This window comes from Tachypleus tridentatus, chromosome 13 (assembly GCF_004210375.1).
Source record: "Tachypleus tridentatus isolate NWPU-2018 chromosome 13, ASM421037v1, whole genome shotgun sequence".
Taxonomy (NCBI): domain Eukaryota; kingdom Metazoa; phylum Arthropoda; class Merostomata; order Xiphosura; family Limulidae; genus Tachypleus; species Tachypleus tridentatus.
In genome coordinates, this window is record NC_134837.1 from 188,554,890 (window position 1) to 188,567,910 (window position 13,021).

General features: G+C 33.9%; 1 protein-coding gene across 1 annotated transcript; it reads left to right on the plus strand.

The window, feature by feature from the left end:
* The first annotated feature begins 700 nt into the window (after nucleotides 1-700).
* Nucleotides 701-1,438, plus strand: LOC143236414 (general transcription factor II-I repeat domain-containing protein 2-like). The gene has a single exon (XM_076474676.1). It carries the CDS (start codon nucleotides 701-703, stop codon nucleotides 1,436-1,438), a length of 738 nt encoding a protein of 245 aa, XP_076330791.1.
* Nucleotides 1,439-13,021: the final 11,583 nt, after the last annotated feature.

Consider the following 13,021-nt stretch of genomic DNA (forward strand, 5'->3'; position numbering starts at 1 on the left):
GGAATGTTGGGAACTTGATTATTTAATTACAAAAATAACAGCAAGTTGCAATGTTTGGTTTGTAATCAACTTATATCAGTGCCCAAAGAATTTAATGTGAAAAGGCATTATTCAACGATGCATGAAGAAAAGTACAAAAAATATGAAGCAGAAACTCGAAAAGTTCAGATTGCGGATTTCAGCAAGAAATTAAAACAACAAACGTATATGTTTAGCAGGTTGTCAGAAAGCCAGGCATTTGCTTTGAATGCTCGTATATCGTTTCTCTTGAACTTGCAAGAGCAAAGAAACCTTTTATTGATGGCAATTTAGTCAAGAAATGTGCTGTTGAAATGGCAAAGGCATCTGGGGAATCCAAAATTGCTGAGAAATTTGAATCAGTGATGCTTTCCAACCAAACCATACAACGAAAAATCACTGAAATGGGAGAATAATTAGAAAGCTCACTTGTTGGATTGGTTAGTACTTTTTTCTCACATTGTCTTGACGAAAGTACTGATCAAGCAGATGTAAGTCAGCTGTTAATATTTGTACGCATTATTATTTATGAAAAATTTTCAACGAAAGAGGAATTATTGAATTATGTGCTCTTTATGGGACTACAAAACGAAAGGATATCTTAGAGGCAGTAAAAAATTCAGTTGATAAAATCAAATGTTTCAATAAGCATTAAGAAATACTGACAGATGGCGCACCTACAATGACTGGAAAAGAATCAGGCTTTGTTGGTTTTCTTAGGGAAAATGAAGTAACTTGTCCAACATTTCATTGTGTTATTCATCAAGGAGCTTTGCGTGGGAAATCAGTGAAACAAAACGAAGTTTTTAAACTTGTGGTTAAAGTTATTAACATGATTAGAGGAGGAAACAAATCTCTTTTATATCGGCAGCTGAAGCAGTTTTTGGAGGATATGGAGGCAGAATATGGGGATTTGGCTTTTTACAACCAAGAAACGTGGCTCAGTGCCAGAAAGTGTCTTGAACTATTCTTTGTAATAAGGAAAGAAATCCCTGCATTTATCAATCAGTTTGTTTCATCGGATACAACACAATCGGAAGAAGAGCTCAAAAGTAAGGATTTTCTGAAACAACTGGCTTTTCTTATAGACATCACCACTCACCTTAACGATCTCAACCTGAAGCTCCAGGGGCAGAACCAGATGGTATCAAATTTAATAGGAAACATAAATGGGTTTCGAAATAAGTTACGAATTTTCAACGTTTGTTTAGAAAAGAATGACTTGACCCACTTTCCAAGTTGTCAGCATTTAATAGAACAGTTTAAAGATGACGAGCCACTTGATTTTTCAGAATTTTATGTAAATATTGAAGATATCATAGATGAGTTTAGCGCAAGATTTGAAGAATTTGAAATGTTTAAAAGCAGCATAAAGCTGTTCAACAATCATTGTGTTGACATAAAAAAATCAACACGCTGACATTCAACTTGAATTATGTGATTTGCAAGCTAATCCATTTCTGCAGACCAGACAATAAAAAGGACCAGATTTCTTTACACTACTTTCAAAAAATCGATTTCCAAACCTTCGTGCTTTTGGACAGAAAATGACATCAATGTTTGGTAGCACATACATATGTGAAAGTGTGTTCTTACACGATGAAATTCATTAAGAACCACACCAAAATTCCACTCACGAATTCTTCTTTACTTCACCTCCTGAGACTAGCAACGACAGATCTCCGTGTCGATATACCCGCTTTGGTCAGTTCTGCTGAGCGATATCAAAGCTCACATTGAAAATTTTATATCCTTACTACGTTAAATATCATAGATATGTTTGTTTTTCTAGTTTATTTTATGTGTATCATTTTTTCATTAAATTTATTTATTACATAATTGAACATGTTTAAATTACATTTTCCTTTTATTTTTGCAATGAAATACATCTTTCTTCGCAAATATGCCCATCCAAATGTCATGTAACGTAAAGTAAGTCACATTCAGATTAACTCCTTCCCCAATCTAACTCATTTTACCATGTTGAAAGGACACAATTAACCCTACCATGGACCTATTTACTCTTTATTTTGTACTACGTAATACACCAACAAGCCCTAATTTTAAAAATAATTTAAATCCGCCTGCCACTAGACTCGTGAATATAGTTGTGTCTTTCCGCCACGCTTAAGTTGGAAACCCCTGGTTTATAGTTTAATAACACCTTTTAGATAATGTCTGTCTGTTTCAATCTAAATAAATAGTGGGTGCTTTCTCTGAATCTCTGTGGTAACTAACATATCTGTTGTCATTGATAGCGTCAGTTCTTCATAAACTAGACATCATTTGATCATATGGCGAGAGCGTTTTCTGTATGTTCTTGGAGCCATTATTGTTCTGTAAACATCACTGCTTCATGCACATATTTTCTTATACTTCATTACTTTCTGTTTATTAAAATAATTATTCGAGGCATCTTGATATTTGGCGATGCCTCGCTGTGACGAATTTACTATTAGATACTTATTTTAATACCGATGTTTGTTTAAGTCAAATTTGTATTTAAAATTTTACATAACTTATACTGTTAAATCTTTATTGCAAAATTCCTGCCTATTCATTACAATTGTAGATGATTCTTGATTGTAGGAATTAACAATATACTATGTATGTATAATATGTAAATACTAGTGTATTGCCACTATTGTACAAGTTGAATTTTTTTTTTTAAATTCGCCTCACGCTTATAAAATTAACCAACGCGGCGCACCAAGAGACAAAGTATTACTAATTTGCTACAGTTCGTATGCTATAAACCTCCAAAACAATAATTTTGATTAACTCTTATTATTCTGGTACTTCAGATATTTACCCAGAAATGTTTATAGATTCTAAAACATTACAACCCGTTTAGCCTTAGCCGATTGATATCGGACGTTAGTTTTTTCACAAACACATAATATAAGTTTGGTTATGTAAAACACATGTGCGGTCATCGAAGAACTAGCAAGCTCCTGTATCAACTCGATATTAATTATCTCATCGTGAGCCTTCACAGGATATCAAGAAAGTTTGGGATCAAATAGAAGACTCAATATTGTTTGTAAATTTTTTGCATATAAAGAATTATTTCTCATAACCATTTGTACCAACCGTTTTATAAATTCTGTTATTATTTTTATCTTAAAAATATATTTGTATTAAGAAATAAAAGTGTGCATTTCAATCTCGTTGGTAAATATCATAAATTAGATACATTCGTGAAGTTAAAAAAAAACACGTAGGTTCACGAAGTTTTGAAGGCCCGACATGGCCACCTGGGTTAAGGCGTTCGATTCGTAATCTGAGGGTCGCGAGTTCGAATCCCGGTCGCACCAAACATGCTCGCCCTTTCAGCCGTGAGGGCGTTATAATGTGATGGTCAATCCCACTAGTCGTTGGTAAAAGAGTTGGCAGTGGGGTGATGACTCTAGTCTTACACTGCTAAATTAGGGACGGCTAGCGCAGATAGCCCTCTTTTAGCTTTGCGCGAAATTCAAAACAAACAAACAAACAAACATGAAGTCTTGAGAGAAATGAATAAAAACCCTGTAACCCGAACACGTTCAAAAGTGAACCTTTCTTCTTCAGGGGCAAACTGAGAAATCATACACTATTGACATTTTATTTAACTTCTAAATCTAAATCACAATTTAGCTGAATTTGTGTTATTTGAAATTGTAATACCTAGTTTAATAAACTAAGGACTTATCTGGTATCCTAACCAGAGAGAAAATTCAATGTAAATTTAAATAATAATTCATATTTATCAATGTCAATAAGATTTGATTATGTATGATTATGAAAATTTTCTTGAATCACTCTTCCTTTCACAACTAGAAATGTACTGTTCGAAACTGCCGATTTTTTAGGACTAAAAGTAAAGAAATCAGCGAGAAAAAATGAACTAAAATATTAGTTAATGATGATTTGTTATCTTAGGAAGCATTAAGGGAATACTCTAATATCTCCACTAGCCAATTAAGTGATAAAGATAAGTTTGTTTGTTAAAATTCGCGTAAAGCTACACAAGGGTTATCTGCACTAGCCATCACTAATTTAGCAGTGTAAGGCTAGAGTTAAGGCAGCTAATCATCACCATCAACAGCCAGCTTTTGCGCTACTCTTTTACTAGCGAAGAGTGATATTGACTATCTTATTATAACGCCCACATGGCTGTAAAGGCAAGCGTGTTTGGTGTGATGGGGATTCGAAGCCGCCTTCCTCAGATTACAATCCGAGTGCCTTAACCACCTGGCCATGCCAGACATAAAGACAAGTAAAAGATTAAGCTAAAATTCAAACAAATCAAGGTTGAATAGCTCATATCATAGCTAGTAATAACAAAAGAGCAAGCCCATATCGAAGCTAAGAAAAAAACACTCTCGTATTGAAGGTAGAAGCAAAAGTAAATATCTGTGGGCCAAACAAGTTCATATCAAAGCCAAGAAAAATATTAAGCTGAAAGAAATGAAAATAAGACTCGACTGTGATTGCTCAGGGAAAAATGACAACTTTGGACTTAACTAAAAATGGTAAAGTTCAAGATGCTTATGCTGCTACGTGTCAAGAAGGTTGTATGAATTATGATAAGGTTAAAGCAGATATTTTCAAAGTATACGAATTAGTACCAGTGGCATATTGTCAAAAGTTTTGAGGTTATCCTAAACAAGATAAATAAATTTATATGAAATTCGCCCATGAAAAAGAAATTTATTTTGATCAGTGTTGTAAGTCTATGCATATTGGCAACAGTTTCAACAAACTTAGACAATTTTGCCATCTTAGTAAAAACATGTATCTGTTCAAACAACTAAAAATGAGAATTCTTCTAAATAATTCAGCTCCTCTAGTTTGAAATCGTCTGACAGTCAGGATAGTCTTCATCAAGATTTTCAAGGCCTGTTTGCTGTTTTTGTAAAATCCTCGTCATGTTTTATCCAATTGTTAGTGTTCGAAAAGGAAAAAAGAATAGAAGATAATACAAAGTGCGTTTGTGTCCATATACGAATGTAATTTCATCAGATCATGTGATGTTTTTGATTGGTCACTGATTTCAAGGCTGATGTAGTGGAGCAGCTCAGACTTTTTTGTTTTGTTGGTGCTGTGTCTTTGACAAATGGCACTGCTAATTTCATATCAATATGCATTTAACATATTACGACTTCAGTTAGTCTAAGTATTAATTGTAATTCCAAATTAGCCCTCAATGGAGTCAGCAGATAGCCCGATGTGGCTTTGCTATATGAAAAACACACATTCACACACAATTTCAAATTAGAAATTAAATAAATCTCTATATGTATCTACTTTATGCACGTGTGTGTTTTCTTACAGCAAAACCACATCAAGTTATTTGCTATGTTTACCGAGGGGAATCGAACCCCCTGATTTTAGCGTTGCAAATTCAAAGACTTACTGCTGTCCCAGCGAGGGTCTCCTGTACATAATATCTGCCAAAAAGATTGGCTCATACAGTTTTCTTTTTTATTTCAAATACATTTGAATATACAAATAACAATACTATTTATAACAAATAGTTATTACTATATTACTAGTTATTACAAATAATGATTTATATTCAAAAGTTTCACAAACAATATTGAACGTTCTATCTGACATGTTCATGATGCTGATACAGGTGAGGCTTCTCCTGTGAAATAAAATCCCTATCATGTAAGTCCAACCAAGAGTGATAAAATGCATAAAGAAAAAACTTATATATCGGAAAACGTCAATTTATAGTCTAGTAAAAGTGATAGGTGTTCATCTTGTGTACTGGCTCCTATATCTGGTTAAATTATGTGTAGATTTCTAAAGAGAAGATTATTTGATTAAAACAGAATCTTATCTTATTTCAAGAATGGAGGAGTATATTGATAAAATTGGAAAAGTTAGATATTTCACAAAGTGTGACCTACTTAAGGGTTATCAGGCTGTTTCTTTAACTGAAAGGGCAAAAGAAATCTCTGCTTTTGTTACTCTTGATGGATTATACCTGGAATGCCTTTTGGGATGAAAAATTTTCAAGTAACTTTTCAGTGAATGACGAACCAATGTGTGAACAATGTGTCAGTTATTGCAATTTATGTTTATAATATAATGATTTCCAGTGAATATGAGAAAAACGTTTATGTATATTAGATGATGTTTTGAAGAGTTTAAGAAAGCCAATCTTACTGTAAATTTGCTAAAAAATGACTTTTATAAAGACAGAGTTGTTTACTTAGGTCATGTGGAAGGTCATGGTGAAGTTTTGTTAGTTCAAACCAAATTTGATTGTATTGTGAATTATCCAACTTCTACAAACAAGAAACGTTTGATGAAAATTTCGGAAATGAGTGTTTATTACAGGCAGTTTTGTAAAGAATTGCTTACGTCACTGTATCATTGAGAAACACATCAAAGAAAATCAAAAGTTCAAGTGGTCTGAAACATCTCAATCTGCTTTTGAAAAGGTCAAATCGTTATTGTGCGCTTATCCTGTATTGATGTCACCTGACTTTGGTAATACTTTTGCAATAGCTGTTGATATCAATGATTGTGGTTCTGGTACCATTCTATTGCAATCGGACGACAAATGTATTGAACACTCTGTTTTTAATTTTCTTAAAAAGGTTTAATGGTCACCAAAATAACTATTTTACTGTGGAAAAAGCAACAGTGGCTTTAATGTTAGCTTTAGAACAGTCCAGTTTGAACGTATCTGCAACAAAACAAACCCATTGTCATTTACATTAAACATAATTCGTTGACATTTGAACATTGACATAATTTGAACTATATGAAGAGCTAAAACAAAGACTATTAATTTGAAGTTCATCATTACACGAGTATGTTTCGATGATGATTCTTATCAAAGGTGTTGATAATATTTGTGCTGATGCACTTTCACGTGCTATGTAATATTACGATAATAAAATTATATGTATTAACTACGCTATATAGTGTCATGATTACTGAAGTTGTATAATTGGTTGACAATGCATTATATTCAGTGTATTGTTCATAACATATATTATATATATGATATCTTAGTTTAACACTAACACCAGTTCTTAATTCTTTAAGAAGGAAGGTATGATGGATTTACTATTATATATTTATTTTAATATCAATCTTTGTTTAAGTTAAATTTGTATTTAGAAATACATGTAACTTATATTGTTAAATCTACACTGCGAAATACCTGCCTATTCCTTAAATTTGTCCAAGATTCTCGAGTGTAAGACTTAACGTGTGTGTGTAAAATACAAGTATTGTTGCTTTAACTGAAATTCCTAGAAAATATCCTCTCAAGTATAACTAGCGCAACTAGGAGAAACAGTTAAATCTTGTTGGTTTGCTACAGCTAGTACACTATAAACCTTGGAAGCTATAACTGTGATAAACACTTATGAATTGGGAAACTACATATATTCGGCAAGAAAGGTTTATAAGTTTCGAACATTATAAACCGTTTAACTTGAGTGAATTAACTTCAGACGTTAGTATTTCCAAGAGGACATTAGATATTTTCGTCGGTAACAAACTTAGGTGTGCTCAATGAAGCAGCTAGCTTGTACCGATGTCAACTCGTAATTCATTCGTTCATCGCGAATTGTCGATAAAACATTCAGTTCCAGACGAGATAGAAAACTTGGTATTATTTAAAAGTTGTATGACTCTTGCATGTAAATCATTATTTATAATAACCGTTATTATAAACTGTATTTTTTATTTGTCTTAAGAAAGAAAACTGTGTGTTTTCAATAACTTCTAAATTTAAGTTTCCGACTATTTGAAATAGTAATACAAAACACTACAAATTGGAGACTAGTTCGGGATAAATTGTAATATGTAACAGTTTTTACATAAAAAGAAACTTTTTAATACCTAATATGTATATTTAAATACAACAGTAGATAGCTGGTTGATATTCTTATAATACATATTTTGGAGTGATAAGTTTGTTTGTTTGTTTTGATTTTCACACAAAGCTACTCTAGGGCTATCTGTGCTCGCCGTCCCTAATTTAGCAGTGTAAGACTAGAGGGAAGGCAGTTAGTCATCACCACCCACCGCCAACTCTTGGGTTACTTTTACCAACGAATAGTGGGATTGACTGTCCCTATAATAAGTGGGAATATATATATAACGGCATGCCGGTTGAATACATGAAGATGAGTAGGGGTTAACTACCTTTCCTTATGGAACACTTGGCTCAGGAGTAAAATACTTTGAGTAAGGACCCTCAATATTCACCCTGCAATTTCTATGTTTTGGGAAGTTTGATAACCAATAAATATTACCTCGCGATAGTTCCATCCATAACATAAAAAATCTCATATGATTTTAAATAAGTGCCAAATATGTATTGAAAGTCTTCTCTAGATCGAATGGACTCTATTTTTTAATATTAAAATTATCTTTTTCAGTTTCATTTAATTTAATTATGTGATCGATTGTTTGTTTAAAGTTATTAGAACCATTTTGTACTTCTGGTAATTTAGACTTTTTTTCTACATATGAATTTAATTTGCTGCTTATTGGCCAGATGGTTAGAGTGCTCGAATTGCAATCTGAGAATCGCGGGTTCGAATTCCCGTCACAGCAAAACATGCTCGTCCTTTCAACCGTGGTGGCGTTAATGTGCAAGTTAATCTCACTAGTAGTTGGTAAAAGAGTAGCCTAGGAGTTGGCGGTGGGCGGTGATGACTCTCTATCTTATGCTACTAAATTAAGGATGGCTAGCGCAGGTAGCCCTCGTGCAGCTTTGCGCGAAATTTCGAAAACAAGCAAACTGTTATTTATTATTCTTTCAAACATTTTTCCTACGCATTTGATTAGGCTGGTTAGTTTGCAACTTTGTGGTTTATTTGCCAGGTTGCCTTTGTTGAGAATATTCGCTTGCTTCTAAGAGACGTGGTATACTTTGTTGTATAAGAGGATGGCCATGATGACCAAATATGCCTTCGCACCATTCGGTGAACGCTAACATGAAAAATAAGGAGTTGGCTAGTGGCTGTTTGGCAAAAATTGGAAGAACAAACGATAGCTTAATAATAAAGCCAAACACAAACGTGATGACAGGAAGGATTTATTAAACGTTTCTAAATCCTCAGAATTCCACCATCAGTAATCTTGAGGTACAAAAACAAACAAACAATATTTATAATTACAACAGAAACATGCACATAAGAGATAAATAATTCAAATACACACATTTTAGAGGAGAAAATAAAATATGGCACAAGTGAATTAAAGTTAGTTTGAATTTGGTCAAGATTGTGCATTATTTACGAACCCAAAGATTGAAGTATGTCGAATTGCATGGAGAGCTACACGAGGGTTACCCACGCCAACCGTCCCACATTTAGCAGTGTAAGACTAGAGAAAAGGCAGCTACTCATTACCATCCACCGCCAACTCTTGGTCTGTTCTCTTAACAACAAATAAAGGGATTGAGTGTCATATTAAAACACCTACATGGTTGAAAGGATGAGTATATTTGGTGTAATAGGGATTCGAACCCGTGACCGTCTGATTACGACTCGAGTGCTTTAACCATTTGACCATGCCGGGCCGGAAATAGAGAAGAGTCTTTATATATAAAAAATTCAGTATTATGTTTGGCTGTTGAGAGAATTTTAAAGTTGAAGAGAGAAACTGGGTGATCTGTTTCTGTATTATGTTGATAGATAGCGGAGTAATCTTCCTTCTAGAGTTTATAGATGTGGCTATGTGTTCATATGCTCATAACACATTACCATGGTAAAAAGGTTATAGTAGCATTAACTTTATAGCTACCTCTCCTTTTATCACCAGTTGATTAATGTCTTTCTTTGGTGGAGTCATGCATATTTTTATGATAAAGCAAAACATGAACGTGGTGAGAGGAAGCATTTATTAAACATCCGGGAGCGATCATAAGTCCATCATGAGTAATCTGGAGGTGTAAAACGAACTAACAATGTTTATAAGTACAACAAACATATATTCACGAGAGGTAAACATTTTCAATATAAGACGAGGGAATGAAATAATTAAATTTAATTAACTTTAAAGATTGGGTGTTAATCAGGAAAGAAAGAACTTCAGTATCATGTTGATAATGCTGGAGAGAGAAATCAGATATTCTGTTTCTGTGTTGTATTGATAGATAGCAGAGTTAAAAGTGTTTGTAACTTTTCTTTGAGTTTTTATAAATATACCCCTGTGTTCACATGTTCGTACTTTCACCAAAATAGGAAGCTTTGCAGTCTCCGCACGTGGTACACGAGATGTAAACAATAGGCAGTTGGCAAACGATCTTTGTAGTGGAAAGAAAATTCTAGTCTAAAGTTAGACTTCATGATAATTTAAGGTCTATTTGGGGATAGTGAGGGTTACATATTTCTTTTTAAATGCTTCGTGATTAGGTAGGACTATCACCCGAAATATGGAAGGCAGGTGTGTAAAGAAGTTTGCATACGATGGGTATCTTTGGAAGCCCATAACAATCCCATCTATCTGTTCATATAGTACGACATTATCCATCACGACATTACTTCCCACATGTGTACAAAAGAAGAAGTTTTAGAAGTGAGGTACACACACTACTACGTGTTGGACTTCAGAAACCAACAGGAGAAGACTTGTAAACTGACTTTAAACAGCTTATATACAGCTGAAGGCATTTCACTGACAAGAAGGCCAAGGATTGATGTTTCAGGTTAGACAGACAACAAGAAACTCACTCTGCAAAGAACCGCAAGAAAAAGACGAAGTGGTCAACAGAATGAATGGACTATAAGATGAAAGACTAAGATGTATCATGTTTATCTGTTGAAGATGTACTTCAAAAGGAAAGAAGACGTGACGACTGCAGCTGTTGAGACACAAATGTATACTGCAGGTAAGTGTGGCTGTGAAAACTACAGAACCAGAAAATGGTAGCTTTGTCATAGAAAATGAAGACCTATTATACCTAGAACCGTTAGGTATAGATAAGATGTACAAAAACGTCAATATTAGTGAAGAACTGACCGGGAAGCAGACAAAAAGAGTTATAGTATCTACTGTGCTAATATTCAGATGTCTTCACTGATAAACCCATCAAGATAGATGGGTCGAGATCACGACCAAGGATAAAGTTATGATGAAGCTCTACCAGATGCCTAATGTGATGAGAGACCAACAAGGAAACAGCGTATACTGGTTCAGATTGAATGAAGAGACTTTGTGTATGAACTGAAAATAGTCTTTGTATATAGTATACAAAATATTGTAAATATATTACTTGAGGAAGGGGCTTGTTGTTAAATATACACATTCGTTGCATTTAAATTTAATACAAGAGTTAGATTTAAGTAGTTATAAAAACGAAAGTAGATTTAATATTTTTAAAAGCGCCAATTTATCGCAGGTTTGATGATGTAACTGTTTACGAATCATTTGTTGTGTAGTTCAATTGTCGTGAACTGATGTCATGTTGCTCGAAACGTCTGAATTTTTCTCGTTGCTTTAAGTGAGTATTGTTATATCATAATGACTCATAGTTTATAGAAAATTCTAGACCTCAGTCAGACAGAATATGTATATATTAGTTTGTTATAACTTTAAAAACAGGCGACCAAGTTAGTGCAAGTAAGTAAGAAAGTGAAAGTAAAAAAAATGAAATTAAACTGTGTGTGAGTTTAGCCATAATAGAAAATTTCTAAAATAAGTTTCACGGCTTTTATTGTAATATTGAGTATAGAAAAGAATAATCTGTATCTCAAAACGGCTGGTATGGGCTTAAAACTTTTACTGATAAGGAGAGAACAACGTTTTGATCTTTCTAGGTCATCTTTAGGAAGGTCGAAACATTATTATCCCCTTATCAATAAAAGTGTTAATACCCATACCAGCCCGTTCTGAGATACATTTTTATTTCAAGTGGGTTTCTCGTCATCAAGAAGAAGAATTTGTCTTGTCAAAGGAATTCTAAAAATATTGATCTAGTCTGGACGTTTGGCGTAAAAGAGACTTGTTTAAAGCTCTGGATACAACTATGGTAACATAAGGAAATTTATCACTAATTTCAGTGTGATAATCAAGTATATAAAAATAATTCATGTCAATTGGGTTTTACAATACCAGACTGTGTGGACTTTTAACAACTGTGATAACTAATAATGTAATGATTTTCTTACATGCATTTGACTTCTTAAACTTTTTCTTCTATCCGCAGATCTTTCAATATCTATATTATAACTTACACTGTTCTTCCAAAGGTGAAAATATTGTAGTTGCCTGTTCTTTTGAAACTCCAATGACTCTCTACCAAAAACTATTATATCTATGGTTTCTATTAGGTGATAAAGAGCTATTTAGTATTGATTATTTTGCACACCGCTTGCATCAGTCCGGAGTAAACTGGATCCGCCTGTCACTCAAGACGTGTGTAGGAAAGCCTACTCTGCAGAACAATTCCAAGCGAGCTTCTGCTGCTCTATATGTGTCTTGGAAAATATATAGCCTCTTGCATCATCTAATACTTTCAGCCAGTACTGATTGTTCGTTTCAAAAACAGGTGATAGTGATCAATCAGGTCCTTGGCTACCATTTTAAACAGCTCTACTGTCAAAGGTGTCTCTTCCAGTGGCACCTTGGCTTCTTTATCTTTAGATGTTTCCTTTAGTACATGCCACATGACCTGTAGAATTTGGTCACATCTTCAATAATCCCAGTTAGTGGAAATTCTTGGTAATTCTGCCATCCTCTTGGGTGTCTTTCCACAGTTGAGCTGACTTTATCACTTCAGTTTGGTATTTTGTTGGTAGTACAACCTGTCATAAATTCTCAGTAGAACTGTCTTGATATGTCCAGTATGTACTTCCTTCCATTCCTTTCCCTCTTTCCTCTAGCTCAGTTTCTCCCATATACTATCCCAAAGTTTCCGTAGTGAAGGTCTTCTTATATTCATCTTTTAGTTCCCATAGATTTATATTTAAAATATTGCCATTTTGAGACTTGCAGCGGTTTGAAGTCTTGCTTGCTATTCATGAGCTCTTATGATGAC

Bases quoted from the DNA above. Each gene is read 5' to 3' on its own strand.
- LOC143236414 (XM_076474676.1), top strand. From the start codon at position 701: ATGACTGGAAAAGAATCAGGCTTTGTTGGTTTTCTTAGGGAAAATGAA.